Raw genomic sequence first — 20542 nt, 5'->3', positions numbered from 1 at the left:
TTATCGCAAGTCTAACAGATAATACAGGACATGTCTTCCTTAATAATGGAAGTATCTAATATTACCCATTAATGTAGATTTTTGTCCTTATGAGTATTTTAATAATTTCTTCATACTACATATTCATAATATTTAGGTTTATTTGAAATAAAGGAAAGTGGAGTAATTTACAAGCTTACTATTAGGATATGTGACAAGTGAATGGTTGTACTTTCATAGCTTCACAGTATATAGGTTAATCATTAAGCAAGTAACTTAAGAGTGAGAACATATGCAATGAAAGTGACTATGAAAGACAAAAAAGCTTTATTAATACCATGAAGCAGTGAGTAGAAAGCACTGTACTTTAAGCTAATACGTTTTTTAGTGGGGCAGAAAACTTTCAGTAGTTTTTCATAGTTATGCATGCATCTTTGTAGTCAGAAAATAGTATGATGCGAGAAAGGCACCTGCAGCTACCATCAAAGTACAAAAACTAGACAAAAGAGTGGGATTAGAGAGGATTTATTTGAAATTGTAGGTGTCCATAGACTCATTCTAAACACTGAGATACCATCTGCTTTGCGATATAATGATGTAGAAGCCTTTGAAGATCCTGCCTGAGCAATGCACTTCTTAACCTTTACTATTATACTAGTGCCATTTTAAAAATATTTTTCATTGTGTTGGAAACACAGGGGTTTTTTTAAGGCTAGTGACAAAAATGCTTTTCTTTTGCTTTTGATAGAAGCGTATGGGCTTCGTTTACTAGGCTTCAAAGAACACAGAAATGGGTGGAGATTCGCAATAGGAGAAAGCAGCTTGGCATTTAGAAACATCCTGTCTAATTAGAATTCTACACCTTTCATGAGATTGAAATCTGCATTTATGCATTTTGAATGTACTTGCGCTTCAGGAATGTTTAAGCAAGGCTGAGTGCATAAATAGGACTATCTGAAGAAAAAGAAAATAATAAAATTTCAACTTTATTTTCTTAAGGGATATCTGTCCAGATGTTTGAAAACAAACTGCAAAAATAATGGTGTAGCTTGTGTGGCTAGTGTTTTTAATTTTGGAAAATTCTTAAAGCATATTATACTCAGAAACAATATGTTGAGAATTCTGCTTTTCCGTAGATACTAAGGCCAGAAAGCAACCATTATGATCATCTTGCATTCAACAAATTCTAGTGAAAGGTATTTCTTTTCTTTAGCTCTATTTTAGGAAGCTGATGCTATCTATTTGTTGATTGTCATTGCAGAACAAGGAGTTAGTACTTTGTTTGAAAATCAAGCAAGTGTTATTGTTCCTGATTCTTTATTAATGATGAATAATATGTACTGAACCAAAGTAGAGGTCTTTCAGTTTGTTGTGTGTTTTTTTTTTTTCCTATGTCTTACATGAGAATTCTAATAATATAAGCAACCTAGTGTGAGAAAAAGGCTCCCAGCATTAAGAATTATGGTAACTTCCCCCTTTTCATTTATTGGAGCAACTACAAAAGATTGTGAGCCAGGGATTACTGTCATTTTTGGGGGAGCGAAGCTGCAGAAATGTTCATGGAGAAAAACCTTGTGTTATATTTCTGTCCTTCTAAAGAAGAGATTTGTGTCCTTTAATGATAGTCTTGCCTGGTTATTCACATCCTCCCTTCAAGGAGGAATAGAGTATATCTAGCAATTCTTGTGATCATGAGTTTCTCTTTCTCTAGTAAGTGAACCTTGACAGAGGAGATGGAGAAGCATAGCATTCAGTACATCTTTTTAGCTTGAAATAGGACCATGATAATTACTTCTAAAATTGTCTAACTAATCTTTTTCTCAGTTTGTACTGGTTTCTTCTAAACTAATGTGCTGATGAAAAATTAATTGGAAACCCTGGTACAAGCCTTAATCAAGTCAGGATAGGACATCCACCACATTTCCTCTATCCATAAATCCTTTTTCCTTAATACAGGGAAGCTCATCTGAGTTTGCCATAATATGATTTTGATAAATATGATAGCTATTACTCATCCACGTGTTGATTTCTGGTGTTTATAAACAATTTTATTTGTTCTGGTATTGAATTTGTCTTGGCTGGTCCATAAATTTAGGTCATCTTTAAACTCCCACTTTAAATATAGGTGCTGTTTCCCATTTTGCCAGTACTCTGAAATCTCAGACACCTTCCATGACCTAGTAAAGATAGTGTGCATATGAGATTGATGCACTGAAGAGAACTAGCTGAAGGAAACTCAGTCAGTCTGAACACATCTAATATGTGTAGGTAGTCATGAACAAGTTCCTTTTCAAAGCCAGTCCCCAAATTCTCCCCTTGTTATTGTTAGTGCTAATAGTTTTTGTAATTATTACAGCTATATTTTGTGACTGACTTTTAGATGATTACTCATTAAACTTTAAGGTGCTTGCTGTTGTCCCTCTACTGTTGCTTTCTGTCTGTATTGTGCCCTAACTTTAAAGAGGACAGACTATTGACCTGTCAAAAGTAGCTTAAAGTTTACGGATGAGGGCTCTTCCCTTGAAATACGGAATGCATAGATTTAAATCCTCTCAAGTTGAGGGTGACAGAGTTGGGATCTCTGAATTCTTGAGTCAGTGCTGTTGTCACTAAGTCATTAGAATAAAAGGATTAGGACACATATCCTTTAGCACTACTTTTTAAGAGGAAATCTACCTTCCAGAAAGACAGTGGAGGTTTGTTCTGAGGGGACTGAAGTGTCTAGTTAGGTGTTTAAATTCTGGAGAGTAGTGAGAATTCAGATATGCTTCTCAGTGTTTTTATGTGGGCTATTGCTCAGGTGACTCCCTGATCAATGTGTGGATTTTATGTATCAGGCATCAGAAGCCTCTGGTGGCTGGACTATACAGCACAATTGGAAGTATTACAGTCCTTAGTTTGGAGGTATCTGAGTAGGTTTTATATTTCCTTTAGAACCTGATCCTACATAATGAATATTGACAAAGCTGTCAAGGAAGTCACTTAAGGCTTTTGATGAGTACTTGCTTGTGAAGTGAATGCCATATTTATATAAATATAATGTTATATAAATGAAAAAGTCAATAGGGACTTGAATTCAGGACTCAAGCCTAGTCTTTTGTTATGGTTTGTTTTGATTGGTTCTGTTGGTGTCAAAGGTTTGTGTGTAAAAATAATGTATTTTGTTTAATTAGCTTGCTTCCTTGTTTCACTGCTTAAGCTGTAGTGCTTATCTCCCTCCAGCCTGCCTGTTTGGATTATACTGCATTCTAGGAACTGTACAATATTGCTATCTCTTAACTAATTTTTAACAATGAATCATATATGATAGAATTATATAATAATGTACAAGACATCTAATTTGATGTTCCTATTACAGCCTTCCATGTTTAATATATTTTTAATTCTTGCACTGGTTCTCTTGGAAATAAGATCATAAATATAAGTTCGTTTTGTCTATTTTGGGCAGCCTTTTGCCCGTTTCTCTTTTTTAAGTTTAGAAACTGCATTCAACAACAAATCTCTTTTACTTTACAGAAAAAGAGTTGAAAAGCAGCACTGTTCTACATCCAACCTTCAGCAGTTTAAAGGAAGAGAGCAATGTTTTACAGAAGTCTCTCAGTTTAGAGTATGCTTTAAATAACCTATCTCTAGAGGATGGTGGCAATGCACATTCCAGGAAAAAACGTTTTCTTTCCTATCCAAGATATGTAGAAGTGATGGTTACAGCTGACACCAAAATGGTTCGTCACCATGGACAGAATTTACAGCACTACATACTAACACTGATGTCAATAGTAAGTAAACTTAAGTTCATAAGTATTAACAATTTCAGTTATTTCTGTTCTCTCTTCTGCAACTTCCCTGTCTTCTGCTTTGACTGAATTCTGTATTAAAAGAAAGATTCCATAAACATAAAAAAAGTAGGGCCAAAACTTCCGATTATGGATCTTCTCAGTTTAATGCAGTAAGGTGTGTAGGTGAAATGCTGTGACCTATTTCGTGATTTGTTGTTGCATTAGAAGAATTAAGCTTCAGTGAGTTAAACATATGGGTTAATTACAGCAGATGGAGGTTAAAAGGCATTGTGAAAAAATGCTTGGTTATAGTAATCCTAGTTTTTCAAGTAATTTCAAATTAATATGGGTCAGACTTTGAGTTGGCATCATTTAGTTGAGCTCTTTGTGGTGAATTCTTTCTTGAACCGAAAGTCAATTCTTGTATTGATTCAGGATCTAGTACAATAAGCTCTGTAAAATGAAAAGGTTTACCATGACATCTGTTGAACCATTTTTTAGGAAAAAACATGTTAAAATATTCTGCATAGTAATTATTTCTAAATTTCTGTGCTTCCATCTATTCAAGAAGCTTAATTTATATGAAACTGCATCTAACTTTAGGCTTGCAAATTAAGACATCTGCATATAGGTATCTGTGGAGATACCTGCTTTAATAGAGAGCTATGCACTTGACCAGTTATAGACATCTACTTTTGGATGAACAGAATAGCTCTCTAGTTTCCACTGGGATCAATTAATTTGCTTCATAGAAAAGTCTAGTGCCATTTAAGATGCCATAGGACATCTGACTTGGTCTCAGCTGCAGCTTCACACAGGTGTGCAAGTCTCCTGTAGATCATGTCGTATCTGCCAGTTCTGTGTAGGTGTCTGATAACCTGTAGCATCTGAAGTGACACTAGATAATGTGTAGCTAGGCAACTGAACTGAGTTCTGCTTGCTCTAATGTCTAGATCTCCAGCTGATGGCAGTAGAGGTGCTGTCACCTATTACACAGATGTAGGCACTTAAATTTAGAAGATGGAATTTTCTTTAATTGGTTTATAAGAAAAATAATGACATTTTAAGGGAGATTAGCATACTTTAATTTGATAGTCTTCTGAATTTTTCTACTGGCAGTGGTGTGAAGATCTGAAAGTTCACGTATTACAAAAAAAATCAGTATTGAAAGGGGGATTTTTTCTTTAACTTATAGTACAGACTCAGAAGAATTCCAAATTAGAAACAACTGATCCCAAAGATGCCATTTTTTATAAAGTTACTTTTTTAATACAGAGCTGTACTAAGAACCAAAATGAAGTGGTCAAAACATTATTTTAAAGTGGAAGCTGTTTTGTAAAAAAACTTTACAATAAGATGAAATGGAACATTTATTGTATAATTTTCATGAGGCACTGTTGTGATTATAGCTAATGTAATTCCTGATGTTCTTTTTAAGAACAAACATTGTTCCTGCTTCTGTAGATGTTGTACGTTCAACCACTATTCCTTACAGTGCAATGTTTCTTGTGTCTCTTTACTTACATAACTGGACTTCTACTAGGTAAATAGGATATGCATTGTATAATTGCTGCTAAAGAGAGTCTATATGAACTGTTTCTAAGATCTAGCATTTGACATATACATGTATGAGTGAAAGAATACCAGTTCTTTGCTAAGCTTGTGATTTCATTCTTGCGCTTTCCTGTCTATACTGTAAAACTAGCGCTTAGACTAGTTATTGCTGGCTTTGAGGTAATGGCATACAATAAGACATTACATCTTTAATGTGAATTTAATATCTTTGAATACCACAGTAGATAGTAAGATGTATAGCTGGCATCTTCTGGTAGCTCTTATTCCACATGTACATCTGCTACTTCTGAAGGTAATCTTGAAACAAAAGTTTAAGACATTTCTAGAAATGTTTAGCTTTTATAAATGCAGATTTTATAAATGCAGATTTTCTTAAAAATATAAAATCAGATCTTAATTCTGAAAGATTTTCTTTCAGAAGAATTTCCTCCCCACCCCCCAAGAATACATATCCCGGCTCATATCCCCTCTCCTTGAAGCATTCCAGAGATGTCATAGAATCACAGAAAAATTATAAGTTGTAAGGGACCTTTGGAAGTCATCTGGTCCAACCCTCTACTGACATACATATTGCTTTGTCAAACAAATCAAATAATGCATATGAAGATACAGTCTTCAGTCTCTTTTTTTCCTCTTCCTTCTCCTTCCCCATAATAGTTATTTTTCAGTAAGCTAGTAATAAATGTGAAGAATAGGAAAACAAATGACTACCACTCTTTCCTATGTAATCTGTATTAGAATTCATCAGTATGCAGGTGGGTCATTTCTTGACCCACAGCCTATTAGTGGTTGAAATAGAACCATTATTAGTCTTATTTCATTACCCATAAAGGGAAGAAATGAAATTATTAAATTTTATCCTTTCTGCCATTATACATATAGCTTTGATTATTAAATTTAACTGGTACTTGTGTCTGGTCAAGCAACTTCTGTTATAGGAAATTGTCAGGTTGCTGGTGTTTTAAATGAATTAAGTGTTATACTCTACTCTTATCATTCTGAAACTTTTAAGGATATTCAGTTTTGGCATGGATTTTAAAGAAACCTAAAAAGTTTAAGCATATAAATCCCATTAAATTTTAATGAAACTTAGACATCTAGCTCCCAGAAGAACCTTTGAAATCCTGGCCCTTTTTTCTTTTCTTTTCTTCCTTTTTTTTTTAGCATCAACAAAGCCACCAAAGTAAACTTGCTGCTATAGGATACTGTTTTATGAGTGGAAAATAAGAACTGAAATATACTGCTAAATATTTTTAGGGTTTTAAGTGTCTTGTCACTCATCCAATTCAACCTGAAAAGGCTTAGCTCTCAGCATGCAAGTAATTCCATTGAACTGGAATGCATTTTCTCATTTCTTTAAAATAGCATAAATCTTGCCAAGATGAGTATTCACAGTATTTACACTGTCTTGGAAATACTAGTTCCGATTGAAGTATGTATTTAAAAGTACAAGGAGTACCTTTGCCATAGGACTTTATCAAAACTTTTGTAGTGAAATACAATAAAGAATGACATTATTTAATGTGAAATGATAAATAAGCAATCACAGATTTCTCTGTTTTAACTCGCAATGTTCTTTCTTGTTCCTCCAAGCGTTGCATCAGCAGAGCAGGCAGTAGGTAATGCCTTAATAGATTTAGTAGCTGGAGGATTCTATCTTAGGCACATTATGTTGTGACAGTTTGAAGTCCCTAACACAAAGGCTTGATCTCAACAACTGAAATAATTCTTTAAGACACTGGAGTTTACTGTAAAAGCACCAAAACCTCATCAAATCTGGTTCCATGATACATTTTGAGGTACTGTCCTCATTTTCTGAATCAGGTACCTGATTATTGACATCTTTTTAAGAAATGCACTGCTTATATAGTTAGTTTGATAGTAAAAAAACTTCTTGGTCTGTTCTTAGTCTGCTTGCAGAAAGAACTTAGTAATCTTGCCTTTCTGCAAAGAAAACTTGACATGTAAAACCACCGTGGTAGGCCTATGTTGATCAGCTCAGATCATGAACTTGGCTGACTGCCTAGTCATGTGAGTGCTAGAGTTGGAGCATAGGAAGGGGGCAGCCCTGCATTCAAGGAGAGGATTGAGACAGCATCAATTTAGATCATTTAACTTGCAGTGAGACTGTGGAATCATAAAATGGCATTATATAATGGTAAAATAGTGCCATTATAAAATGGTATTAAAAGCTGGTATTTTTAATTTTTATCAAGACAGGTTCCTAACTTGGACTGCACATAAATGGCTTTGACTCTCCATTGTTTTGTTCTTTGTGTAGTCTTTCAGATCTGTGCAAATCAAGCTGCCGTTGAAGTACCTTGAAATAGTTACTATTGTTTTAGTAATGTTTTGTGACTACCTTAATTCACCGAGATGTAAAATGTAAGGCAGTAAGTAACAGGTCTTAACAGCAAAAAATTTTTCTAGTTGTAGTCTTGTTTATACTTTTTTTTTTTGCCATTCTGACAGCTAATCATCAGCATTGATAGTGAAATATTTTCAATGTGGAAAGATCCCATGTACCAGTGTGCTGCCCCCATCATTAAAAAACAGCCAAATGATTTTATCCTAGTATATATGGACAAATTTAAAGAATGTTTTTATACTTTATTTGCAGTTCATACCATACAAGTGTTAACAGTTCATCCTTCCATAACACTGGGAAAACATAGATGCATACTAGCATTTAAGAATATGACATTACTGATTCTGCCATATAGTCATCATTTTAAAATAGGTAATAGACTTGAGTAATTTGTAGGTTAATCATTTCATTTATATGACTAGCATCTGAAAGGCAATAAATATTTTTAAATTCAAAATTTAGTGATGAGTATATTGCTCCTTGCATCTTCTACTTAGACTACTAAGCTTGTATTTTACCCCTTTTCCACTCAGATCAGTGTCTTAGTACTAATGCTGCAGGAATGTTCAGTGCTTTTTATCTCTCATTCAGTGAAATCTGGAGAACCAGCACAAAGCCATTTGTTTCTTGCTTAAGCTCTATACCTTATGTTTCTTCTTCTGTATATGTAAAACCACATGATCTTGTGCACTTTGACGTGGTTAAAATGAAAATGGGTATTTGGTTATACACCAGTGAATATACATAGCGGGAAACATTTATTTTCAAAGTATCATTCATACAAAATTCTCTGAGCTAGTCTTGTTGCTTATCTTGACATGTAGATATCTATATGGGTATAAAAAACCCTACTATCTTTTAAATTGTGACTGTCCTTGTATTCCAGCTCCAGGGTGCCTGTATATTAAAAGTCATAATGCCTTATACCTCACTGCATCTTGAGGTCCACCAGCTAATACAGAGGTATGAGAGCCAGCAGTGTGCCCAGGTGGTCAAGAAGGCCAATGGCATCCTGGCCTGTATCAGAAGTACTGTGGCCAGCAGGACTAGGGAAGTGATTGTCCCCCTGTACTCGGCACTGGTGAGGCCGTACCTCAAATACTGTGTTCAGTTTTGGGCCCCTCACTACAAGAAGGACATTGAGGTGCTGGAGCATGTGCAGAGAAGGGCAACGAAGCTCGTGAGGGGTCTGGAGAACAAGTCTTACGAGGAGCGGCTGAGGGAACTGGGGTTGTTTAGCCTGGAGAAAAGGAGGCTGAGGGGAGACCTTATCACTCTCTACAACTACCTGAAAGGAGGTTGTAGCGAGGTGGGTGTTGTCTCTTCTTCCAAGTAACAAGCAATAGGACAAGAGGAAACTGTCTCGAGTTGTGCCAGGGGAGGTTTAGATTGGATATTAGGGAACATTTCTTCACTGAAAGGGTTGTCAAGCATTGGAACAGGCTGCCCAGGGAGGTGGTTGAGTCACCATCCCTGGAGGTATTTAAAAGATGTGGTGCTTAGGGACATGGTTTTAGTGGTGGACTTGGCAGTGTTAGGTTAACAGTTGGACTCGATGATCTTAAAGGTCTTTTCCAACCTAAATGATTCTATGTTTCTATGAAATTTTGCAGAATGTAGGCAGGCACATACTTGCCCATCTTTACACTTCACTGGTGTTAGTGCTATTTACTACTTTTGTTATCTAGCTGGTGGTGGTTGTTGTTAATTAGATATTTAATGATTAGACTAGTACTTGTCTCTATGACTTTCTCTTTAGTAGTACAAGGTTCAAGGTCTGTCCCTATAGTGAAGCCTTGGTATTATTTAATTATGACAAAGGCCTTGCTCTAAGCTACCAGGGACTCATCTTGTGTATAAGAAAGAGACATTTCGCCAAGCAACAATCATATGTATTTCTCTGAGTAGCTTCTAATGGCCAGAGAAGCCTGGCTATGGTTGTGCCTTGTGAAATGATCTTTTCAGGTAGCTTCTTTCAGATACTGAAAGGAAGGATGCTCTGACATCTGAGCTGTACGTGATTGCATTTATCTGACTGTAGCCTTGGTGCATATTTTCATCCAAAGGCTGAAGATGATGATGACTAAGTCACCATTTATGGAGTTATTGCAGTATTAAAGGGATATCTTTGTAACCAACTCAGTCCCAAGTTAGAAATAAGACAAAGCACAGGCATTCCTGGCAGGGTGACTCAGCCTTTTAAAAAAGGATGTATTCTTTCTTTTTCCCTCCACTAGAGCACAACAGGGAGTCATCTGGAACTTCTACTTGGTTAACTCAGGGGATGGTAGATTGAAGAGAACCTGGATGAGGGGACAGGAGATAACCTAAAACTCATAGCGGGGGAAAAATGGTAATTCTGAGGTGTGTAGGTATACTTGTGCAAGTTCGCATGAGAAGTCTCTGCTGGCATTGGTTCCACTGGTGAAAGCACAGGTTTGTACAGAAATATGGATGGAACAGAATAGGAGTAACACCAGGAAAAATAACACAGCTTTCTCATTCTCTCAGTAAAGCAGTAAATGCTGTGATGACTTCTTTATCTCATGACTTCAGACAATTCTGGGCTCTTATGAAATATATGACAATGGAAGAGGTGAAGGTGAATTCTCCCGGATCCTGGATATCTTGCATCCTTTCAGCACTACAGTGATAAATAAGAGATTAGTGGAGCCTGCAAAAGACCTGTGAGCTAAGAAGTGATATCATGTTTCTTTCAAGGGATATGAATGTATTCTCCTGATATTGTGATACAACATTTAGGAAAAAAGAGCTGAAGTCCAATTTGATTTGGATATATCATTTATTTATCTTCCAGCCTCTAGATGTACTTGCTTGTTTACTAGCCCCTTTTCTAAATAGGGCATTTTGCCACAATTCATAGTCCCAGTTTAATGGACAGTTACAACAGGAATATCGAGAGAAACTAAACTTTGTTGTGACCAAGTTGCTTCCAGTCACCTGGCAGCCACAGCTGTGTTGATGACAAGATCTGACTTAATCTTTGAGAATTTCATGAAAATAAAAGCTGTGCTCCTTCTACTGAAGGGTAACTAGCTTCATTTATATATTTCTTTTTTTCCTTTCTTTGTTACTGTGCGGTTTGAACTGTTCTGTGGTGTGGATGCTGGTTTTAAGAGTCTGAAAAATCTCTTGAAACTAATTTCCCTTTGTCTTGGCTATTATCTCCTACTTCTGTGAAGCCTGGATTTAGATCACTGTAAAGCAAGTAGATCTGGAAATTGTAAAGAAATGGTGTATTATATCAAATTCCTATCCCATTTCATCATCCTCTTTCATGAATGCTTCCAATAAGAGAGCATTGAAAGGGGTATCCTTAGAATACAGGAGTAGGGAGTACTTATCCCTTTATTTTTTCCGCTAAAAATAAGAATCTCATATTCCAGATCTTTGATACTTCTCTGCATTGATCTATCATTTCAAGTCTCAGTTGATAACTTTAGCCTGTACAGTTCCATAGGTAAATCTTCAAGTTTGATTTGTGGTTTTCAACTCTCAGGATTTTTCTCTTCACACGTGTTCAGCCATAATATACCTTACTTCACTGGTAAGGGCATCTCATTATCAGCACAGAGTCTTGCTCTTCGATCTTTTGAAAGCAGTGGTAATAACTAAATGTTTGGAGGTCATGAAAGTGCCCATGAGACAAAGGATCCATACTTTGACTCAAATGTAGGGTTAATGAGAGCAGTGTTACTTTTAGGTTTAGCAGGAGCTTACCTGTCTCTAGTATGAGAGAAAGCATGCTTTAGATTTTGGCAAGAACTGCTGGCCTTGGGCATCTAAGTGACATGACTTCAGGCCTCAGCTGTTCACCAGACAGAGACACCCAGTAATAATTCAGATAGTGCATGGATAAGGTGTTGCAAGGTCCTGCCACAGATTCTCTTCAGGTGTGCAATGAGCTATTCTTCTCTCTTCTTATACTTAGTCTAATGCATCTCCTCTGAGGTATAGGTTTTGAAGAAATACTTTTGCTCAAATATTTTAAATGGACATTGTGTCAACAGGCAGGATGGAGGACACCTGACTCTGGGTTTTGTGTTGGTTTCTTTGCCTCCTCTAAGTTTTCAGTTTTTTGTTAGCAGATAACCTCAACAGACAGCACTTGCACAACAATAACAGATTTTTTTTCTCAAGGGACTATTAGTGTACACGATGGAACATCGATCAACTACAGTAATAGCATTTCTTGTTCTTGTTTATGGTTAAGTTTTAATCCCAAGAAGGCTCCAGCTTGGACTCCTTGCCCAGATCATTCTAATCACCCTGGATCAGAAATGAGTCTCTCACATACTATGGTACAGGAGGCCTTTAAGAAACTGAGGGGTAATGTTGCACTGAAGGTTGATAGTTGCATTCTTGGTATTATTTGGTGTTAGCTGAACCTAGTTAACCCCCCCATCCAGTTCTCAATCCCTTTGCCTATTCTGCCTGATATATACCCTTGTAGAACTGGACAAACCCTGTACTGGTTTTTGTCCACTGTGTCAGGTGTCAGTACCTCATATGACCTGCATGCTCTTTACTTGAAAGACAGTGAAATGCAGCTGTTCCCTGAATTTCAGAGCTTTCTGTTCCAAAACAAGATGCTAACTAGACTGATTTACAAGTTAATAGAAAGATGTTTCTGACTAATCTAGTGGCTTTCTATGATGGAGTGACTGCATCAGTGAACAAGGGAAGAGCTACAGATGTCATCTACCTGGACTTCTGTAAGGCCTTTGGTATGGTCCCCCACAACATTCTGGCTGCTAAATTGGAGAGATATGGGTTTGATGGGTGGACTGTTAGATGGATAAGGAATTGGCTGGATGGCCATGTCCAAAGAGTTATAGTCAATGGCTCAATGTCCAAGTGGAAACCAGTAACGAGTGGTGTCCCTCAAGAGTCCATATTGGGACCAATACTGTTTAATATCTTCATCAATGACATAGACAGTGGGATTGAGTGCACCCTCAGCAAGTTTGCAGATGACACCAAGCTGAGTGATTCAGTTGATCTGCTTGAGGGAAGGGATGCCACCCAGAGTGACCTTGACAGGCTTGAGGAGTGGGCCCATGTGAACCTCATGAAGATCAACAGGGCCAAGTGCAAGGTCTTGTAGCTGGGTCGGGGCAACCCCCAGTATCAATACAGACTGGGAGATAAATGGATTGAGAGCAGCCCAGTGGAGAAGGACTTGGGGATACTGGTGGATGAAAAATGGGACATGAGCCAGCAATGTGCACTCGCAGCCCAGAAAGCCAACTGTATCCTGGGCCGCATAAAAAGAAGCATAACTAGCAGGTTGAGGGAGGTGATTTTGCCCCTCTACTCTGCTCTCATGAGGCCCCACCTGGAGTACTGCGTCCAGCTCTGGGTCACCTGGTACAAGAAAGATGTGGACCTGTTGGAGCGGGTCCAGAGGAGGGCCACAAAAATGATCAGAGGGCTGGAACACCTCTCCTGTAAGGAAAGGCTGAGAGAGTTAGGGTTGTTCAGCCTGCAGAAGAGAAGGCTCCAGGGAGACTTTATTGCAGCCTTTCAGTATGTAAAGAGGACTCATAAGATCAAGAGAGACTTTTTACTAAGGCCTGTAGTTGACAGAACAAGGGGTAACAGTTTTAAACTGGAAGAGGGTAGATTTAGATTCGATATAAGGAAGAAAGTTTTTATGATGAGGGTGATAATATACTAGAACAGGTTGTCCAGAGAAGTTGTGGATGTGCCCCATCCTTGGAAGAGTTGAAGGTCAGGTTGGATGGGACTTTGAGCAACCTGATCTAGTGAAAGATGTCCCTGCCCGTAGCCAGGGGGATTGGACTAGATGATCTTTAAGGGTCTCTTCCAACCCAAATCATTCTAGGATTCTGTTTACTGTATTTCTATAGCAGTGTCTGTTTCAACATTATAATCTAGACATGAAGCAGTCTGGCTTTGTTACCTGTTCCATAAAAGATCTTTCTGTTAACACTATATGCATGTAGTCTTCTTGTATAGATTTATGCTGTTAGAAATTCTCTGTTGTAAGTGGCTTTTATATCAGCTTAAGTGGTAGGACAGTCAATCCTCGGGACAAGTGTCTTCACATTATAAGCCAAAGATCCTCACAGATCTCATTTCAGATTCCTCTCTGATACGATTTTGGAATGCCATATGAACCTGTCTTCTGTTTCTTCTTTGCTAAAGAGAAATAAAACTTGAAATAGTTGGGCTGGAATTAATCTCCCCTAGCCTCATACATCTGAAAATTTGACATCTCGTCTCCCTCCATACTAAAGGGATGAAGAAATGAAATATCTTAGTCTTGTATGAAAATACATATATCTAAATGTGTATCTTCGGATAGGCATGTCTACACAACAGTTCATCCTTTTCCTTCTCCATTGACTGAAGGAATTTAGCTCACATGAGGTGAGATGAATGTGATAATTGTTATGTTATTCTAAGATGACAGTTCATTCAGGAACATACCTTGACTGTTTGTGATATTTCAAGGGGAGGATAAATATCCAGAAATAGCCTTTCTAGGTTTATCAAAGTGGATCTCAAACTGTAAGAACACATTATGAGCTTGATAGTTTGTGGTAGTTTAAAAGTGGTTTTGATAATAGCAAAATGGTAGCTTATTCCATTCAAATTCAGGTAACCCCTTCTGCCTAAATGGTGCTTGAGCCTTTACAGGCACCTTTTCTTTGATAAAGATATTCTGAATGTGTCTATGCCTAATTGAACTCTTCATTGAGTGCTTGAGATGCTGCTTATTCCCACCTCAGAATAATTGGACGCTTGCTGGTTAGGAACCAAGAATGGAGTCTGTATGGAAGGAAGCAGACAATAGCTGTGCTACTCTGAAATGTGTTCTCCACATGGATTCCAAAACTCAGCCTCCTTCCCTGCCCTTATCAAATCCTCTATTACCAGCTTGTATATCAACAAAAGAAGGAAGGACAACGCTGCGCATTGTGCTCTCTCCAGTTTAGAGGAAGGGAGGGTATGAGTCAGTGAGAGCCAGTGCTCTGTCAGTTCCAACTTTAGCAGAATGACTCGGTCTCAGGTGCATAGGATTCATACACAGCAAGGCTGTGGTTTCACAAGCAATTTCAGCTGGTTCAAGTGTAGGCTACTTTTGAAAGAAGTCTGTTCTTCTGCACCTTTCTCTGTTAGCACCTGTGTCGAAGGGGCTGCACCAGGAATGAGATCATGTTGATCAACATAACATGATACAAAAAAAGAAAAAAAAAAAAAAAAAAATTGTTCTGTAGCTGGATCAGTTCCTTGATCCTGTTACTTTGGTAGCCTTGCAGCTTTAGCACAAGCCAGAAGGGAGGAAAGCCAGTACTTCTGTGTTTGGTGGCAGCTCTTGTTTAGATAAGGCTGTCATTCAACAACTGCTTTAAGCCAAATTGTAGAATCCATATGGATGGGATGAATGAAGCTATTATTGAGAATTAATAAACTTTTTTACTGCTTTTATGAAGAATAACTTCCAAAGTGTTGGTGTATGGAGTTGACTCATGATTTTTACTATCTGGCTGCAGGATTATATATAAAAATGCCTCTTGGGTATGTAAATACAAATTTTATGAGTGAGTAAAGAAACCTTTTGTATGTGTTGTGTATTTTCAATACAGGTTTACAACTTGGTCCAACTTCCATTAAAAGCAAGGGCAAAAACTTACTGGTTCAAAGTTCCTTTCTAAAACCCTCTCATATTTTAGGTATTAATTCTACAAATCATCCACATAAACCAGCTTATGTCTATGACAGTCGCAGTGACATTACTTTTGTTCTTTCTTTGATATTTTATCACTAAACTACAGGTTTTACAGTGTATAATAAGTATACTTTTTACACTAGCATTTCAACATGGTGTCTAAGCGTTTGGAAACGAATATAAAATTATAGCTATTTGGATATTAAAAACTGGGCAACTATTTTGGGTGTGTCACCATATCCTTGGGTAGAAAGGTACAGTGGATGTATGAGACGTGTAACAACTTGTTTTTCTTTAACTTGTTTGCATGACAAAAAGATATGGTTTATCAGATGAGTTTAATATTCTAATCTTCTGACTTGTTTTCTCTTTAGGTTGCAGCAATCTATAAAGATTCAAGTATTGGAAATCTTATAAATATAGTTATTGTAAAATTAATTGTAATTCACAATGAACAGGTAGGAAAAACAAATATTAAAAAGATTTCTTTCTTAATAGAAGAAATAAAATACATGAATTTCCAAAGTTTAAAATTTTTTTAGTTTTAAATACAAAATACTTTCTTTGACTATAAAATTTTGTTTTAAAATAGGAGACTAAATGTCAAATGTGAGGTTAACTGTGGACCCTCTATTTAATGCCTGTATTTCCCCACTTCTCTATTAGCACCTTCTGTTGACCTAAATGGACATAAATCAGGTAGTATATGAAAGCTTATGGCATAACTACCTAAAGTGTGGTTATACACATTGAAACATGAAAGGGAAATGACAGCTTTTATAGAGGGTTTTGATGGAGGGTTTCAGCCCTCACAACTGTAATATTTTAAGATTGTAACAAGTATACACTTTTCAAATACGTTTTCATATTTATTTGTCATAAATGTCTTGTCATGCTATTTTTTTTAATATTTAACACATGGTGCATGCTCACATACACTGATAAAAATAATGGGTTCTCATGACTGATGACTTGTAGCTAAATTAAGACCTGATCCTACAAACAAGTCTGTGAGTGAACTTATGTGGCATGCTGCTGACTTCCTTTCCAGGCACAGTCATTGTTTTGCAGATTAGGGGCACAAATGACAAAGTAGTAAGTGCAAGTGCATGAATATTAAAACCCTTATTTGGTTTTCTTGGCCATTTCTTGCTTAGGAAGGACCAGCTATCACTTTCAATGCAGCTACCACTCTTCGTAATTTTTGCTTATGGCAGCAAGCACAAAACACTTTGGATGATGCTCACCCTTCTCATCATGATACTGCTGTTCTTATCACTAGGTACAGTATCTGAAATAGCCATAATTACTCAGCTAGGTGAGACAAATGCTTCAGTTTCTTTTTTACATCATTTTTTAACCATTCCACTGATACAGTTTGTAGATAATTGAAGTGAATAAAGACCATCTTGCGTGTCCCAAACCACTGATTATCAATACATGAGCAATTACTGACAGTGCTATGTTGGTAGCTAACCAGCTGATGAACCTTTTGTTAAAGATGATGGAAATTACTTAGACCTGTGTCCTGGTTTCAGCAGGTATAGAGTTAATTTCCTGAAATTGTTACAAGGAAATGAAGTCTTTAACCGTTGTACATATATGTGATAGGGACGGGGTGTTGTACATAGTAGAATCAGCTGAAGGATGCAGTGATGGTCAGCTCATGATAGCCCAGGAGTAATTAGAACTACCAAAAGCTTACAAATGGAAAACACTTAAATATTTGTATATACTCTTCCTGTATGTTGATCGCCTCAGCGAAGGTTCTGATGTTCATTCACTGAAATATATTCTCTTTTGCTGTTCTTTTTCATTATTTTTCTTCCCCCAGTGTTCAAGTTGGACACACTCCAGTACTTCAAACTGTTTCATATTTGTCCTGAATTTTACGTTGTTATTTTGGCAGATGGTCCACTACATAAGGTAGTTTCAAGTATACTGCAATCTGCACGTTTTTCAGCAGCATTTCGTGCTTGATCTACCTTCTGCATTGTAGAGAAATAACATAGTATTGAATTTTTATTCTTCGCAAGCTAGATAGAAAGCAATACTGTGAGCTTAGTCTGGTGAATTTAAATTACTTCTTTCACTAGAATGCAGATTGTTTGAATGGACTGTAAGATTAAAAATTGAGAATCTGATTTGCAATTGCTGTAATTAATATAGTAACAGTGAAATACTTTAAAAATGTTCTTTTATTTTCTGTAATAATTTTAAATAAATCTTTTCCTTCAAGGGAAGATATCTGCAGAGCTAGAGAGAAGTGTGATACTCTTGGTGAGTTATTCTTTTTTAATCAGTATGATTTTATAACAGAAAATATATAACAATTTCACTGTAGGGAGAAAACTCAGTTAGGAATAAATCAGAAAATAGATGAAAACTTAAGTCACACAGACAAAAAAAATCAACTTCTCAATGCTGTTCTGCCCTGGCATGTACCTTGGTGCCAGGTGGTTGATCATTTTGTGTAAACTTGCTGTATAGTTGAGGCATGACTTTCAACTCGGGTGCCGTAGTATTCATTTGTAGAGTCACTCCTACATGAGAACTCATTCTGTTAAGCTTTTATATAAGGATTCAATTTTGCAGGTTTAGCAGAGCTAGGTACAATGTGTGACCCACTACGCAGCTGTTCTATAAGCGAAGAAAATGGATTGAGTGCCGCTTTTACAATAGCGCATGAGCTTGGACATGTGTAAGTACCTATTTCCCAGCAGGTAAATTTTTTTATTTCCTTCTGAATATGACCGATTTCCAGTGATGGGCTCTACGTTTCTAAGAGGGTGCAGTCTGCTACGTCCTTTAGAGTCATTATTTTTGCCCCTTGCAGTGAGCCAGCTCTGCCCACCACCTAGAGGTAGAGAAATTGTGAATTTTATAACCTGGTTGGTATCCTGAATTATGGGAAATACTGGCCATACAGCTGTGTTCTGTCCTGTTGTCATATGAACTGGTTGGGACACTGGGACAGATATCTTAGATGTGTAACATAGTCCTGTTAACTCCAACTGCATTCTAGCCCTGATAGGAATTTATCTTTAAGAAAAGACAATTGTTAATATAACGCAGAAATATTCTTCCTTGTGTTTGATCCTTTCAGAATACAATAGAGTAACACAAAGAGAAATACTTTACACAGAAAAATAAGAGGAGATGACAGCATTTTATTTTATGAAGCATACCTCATCAGTGATGGCAGAAAGGTGCTATACTCTAGCTCCATGAGGCATGCCACAGTGTAGGTAACGACGACGTTACAGAGCTCAGTAGCTAGCTTGTTGATTTTCATGTGCCTGGAAGTTCATTTAGATACGTGCCATTTGTCATGGTACTTAAACTGAGATATAAAATAAGACGATGTATTAGTTGCATAATATGATGTTGATGTGCTCTGTAGTTTGTTTTTGTTACTGAATTATAAGAATTGTGAAGTGAATAGCGGGGTAGAATGTTATGGACAGTCTAGTGAAGGCCTGTATATTCAGTCGAGGAGATGTGTTGTTTAAATAAAGTGGCATACTCCCAAAACACTGGAATTTTTCTGGTGGGCTAAAGAACTATGTAATTGTAAAATTCTTACTGTGCCCAGCATTATATAATTAGGAGCATTTTAGAAAAGGAGGGAATTTTGTAAGGTATTTTTAAAATATCTATTGCCATAATGTCAAATAATCATATTAAGTGAGTCCCATTAAATTTTAAGGCATTTTCAAACTCAAAACTCAAGCATTTTGCTGCTACAACAAAAAGAGTTTCAATTAATTATTGCTGAATTTGTTTTGGAGTTTGCCTGTTTTGCTTCTTAGATTTAATGTGCCTCATGATGACAGCTTTAAATGTAAGGAAGCTGGAATTAAACATCAATACCATGTGATGGCTCCAACTTTAAATTACCATACAAGTCCATGGACCTGGTCAAAATGTAGTCAAAAATATATCACTGAATTTCTTGAGTAAGTATCAATATAATGCTATGTTGTTTTTTTCAATTTAATGTCTTTCTGAGAAATATTTAAAGGTGTTGCTTAAATACCAATTTTGTGTTGTTGTTAGGTTTAACCACTGATTTGTAGGGCCTCAGTCCTCCAGAAAAATAATCTTTGAATTTTTTTTTTACTATAGTGACGTTGGTTATTGATAAAGTCTTTTTATATGATTTTATTAGGTCAGAACAGCCAAACTTTATTTTAGGAAATTATTATTTAAAAAATAAGTGGTAGGTATAATTTAGGCAGTACCATATTTTTTTTCCTGTAAGAATGTGAAAATGGGAAATGACAGCCATAAAGCAAAAAGAGCCTTAAGCTTTGTTTGGTGGATATAATGCAAAATCCAATAAAGGAAAATCAAATGACCTGATTTATTTTATTAATTTTAATTAAAGTCATTATATAGGCAGGTAGGCATGCAAACCCGTAAGTCCACTGAGATATGCAGGTGTGTTATGTGAGTAAGCTCCCAATGAATTAATTAGGAGCGATTTATTCACATTTTGTTCCTGTTTTTACAACAGTACTGGTTATGGTGAATGTCTCCTAGACAAACCAAGTGGAAGAATATACGATCTTTCCTCTCAGCTGCCTGGGTCAATGTATGATGTCAACAAGCAGTGTGAACTTATGTTTGGTCTTGGGTCACAAGTGTGCCCGTATCTGGTAAGTGAACAACACAGAGTCATGTCAATCTGTACTAAAAAATTACTGAAAGGTAGGTTTAGAAATGAAATCTCAGGACTTCTGGTTTTGGAAGAATTTTATCCTGAAATATGTCAGAGTTCAGGTTCTATTTTGTTGAAAGGGAAAGAGTACATTGGAGAGTATTGAAGCTCCATGTGCTAGAAATACATAGAATTAAAAAGTAGGATTAATTCATTTTGATTTGCACATCTGTAAATGTGATTATAATTCCTTCAAAAGATCTAAAGCTACATAAATTAAGGCTTTCTGCAACTACTGAAAGGGAATTATTTCAACGCTTTTACAAATGTTTTCACATTATAGCCCCTATCTTACATTAACAGGTCTTTCTTATGTGCTTCTTTTAGTACCTTTTACAAATTGATAACTTTAAAATTAATATATTAATTCAAATATTTGTTCCAAATGTTTGGTCCAAAGT

At 36.6% G+C, this 20542-nt stretch overlaps 2 protein-coding genes across 6 annotated transcripts in view; one reads left to right on the top strand and one right to left on the bottom strand.

Annotated features, from left to right (window-relative positions):
* The window catches only part of IRAK4 (interleukin 1 receptor associated kinase 4), a 335362-nt gene that overhangs the window by 102162 nt on the left and 212658 nt on the right, over window positions 1–20542 (bottom strand). The gene's annotated exons all lie outside the window — the stretch shown is intronic.
* Window positions 1–20542, top strand: part of ADAMTS20 (ADAM metallopeptidase with thrombospondin type 1 motif 20) — a 101772-nt gene that overhangs the window by 14621 nt on the left and 66609 nt on the right. For 4 of the 5 annotated variants that reach the window (XM_076331536.1, XM_076331556.1, XM_076331518.1 and 1 more), the window contains exons 4-10: window positions 3496–3755; window positions 15793–15876; window positions 16576–16700; window positions 17658–17698; window positions 17999–18119; window positions 19231–19377; window positions 19938–20079. In XM_076331536.1, coding sequence (XP_076187651.1) covers window positions 3496–3755; window positions 15793–15876; window positions 16576–16700; window positions 17658–17698; window positions 17999–18119; window positions 19231–19377; window positions 19938–20079 — 920 coding nt within the window. The remainder of the gene's footprint in view (window positions 1–3495; window positions 3756–15792; window positions 15877–16575; window positions 16701–17657; window positions 17699–17998; window positions 18120–19230; window positions 19378–19937; window positions 20080–20542) is intronic. The other variant, XM_076331527.1, reaches the window with a different exon arrangement.

This window comes from Aptenodytes patagonicus, chromosome 1, assembly GCF_965638725.1.
Source record: "Aptenodytes patagonicus chromosome 1, bAptPat1.pri.cur, whole genome shotgun sequence".
Classification (NCBI taxonomy): Eukaryota; Metazoa; Chordata; class Aves; order Sphenisciformes; family Spheniscidae; genus Aptenodytes; species Aptenodytes patagonicus.
This window is presented reverse-complemented; position numbering and strand designations above follow the sequence as displayed.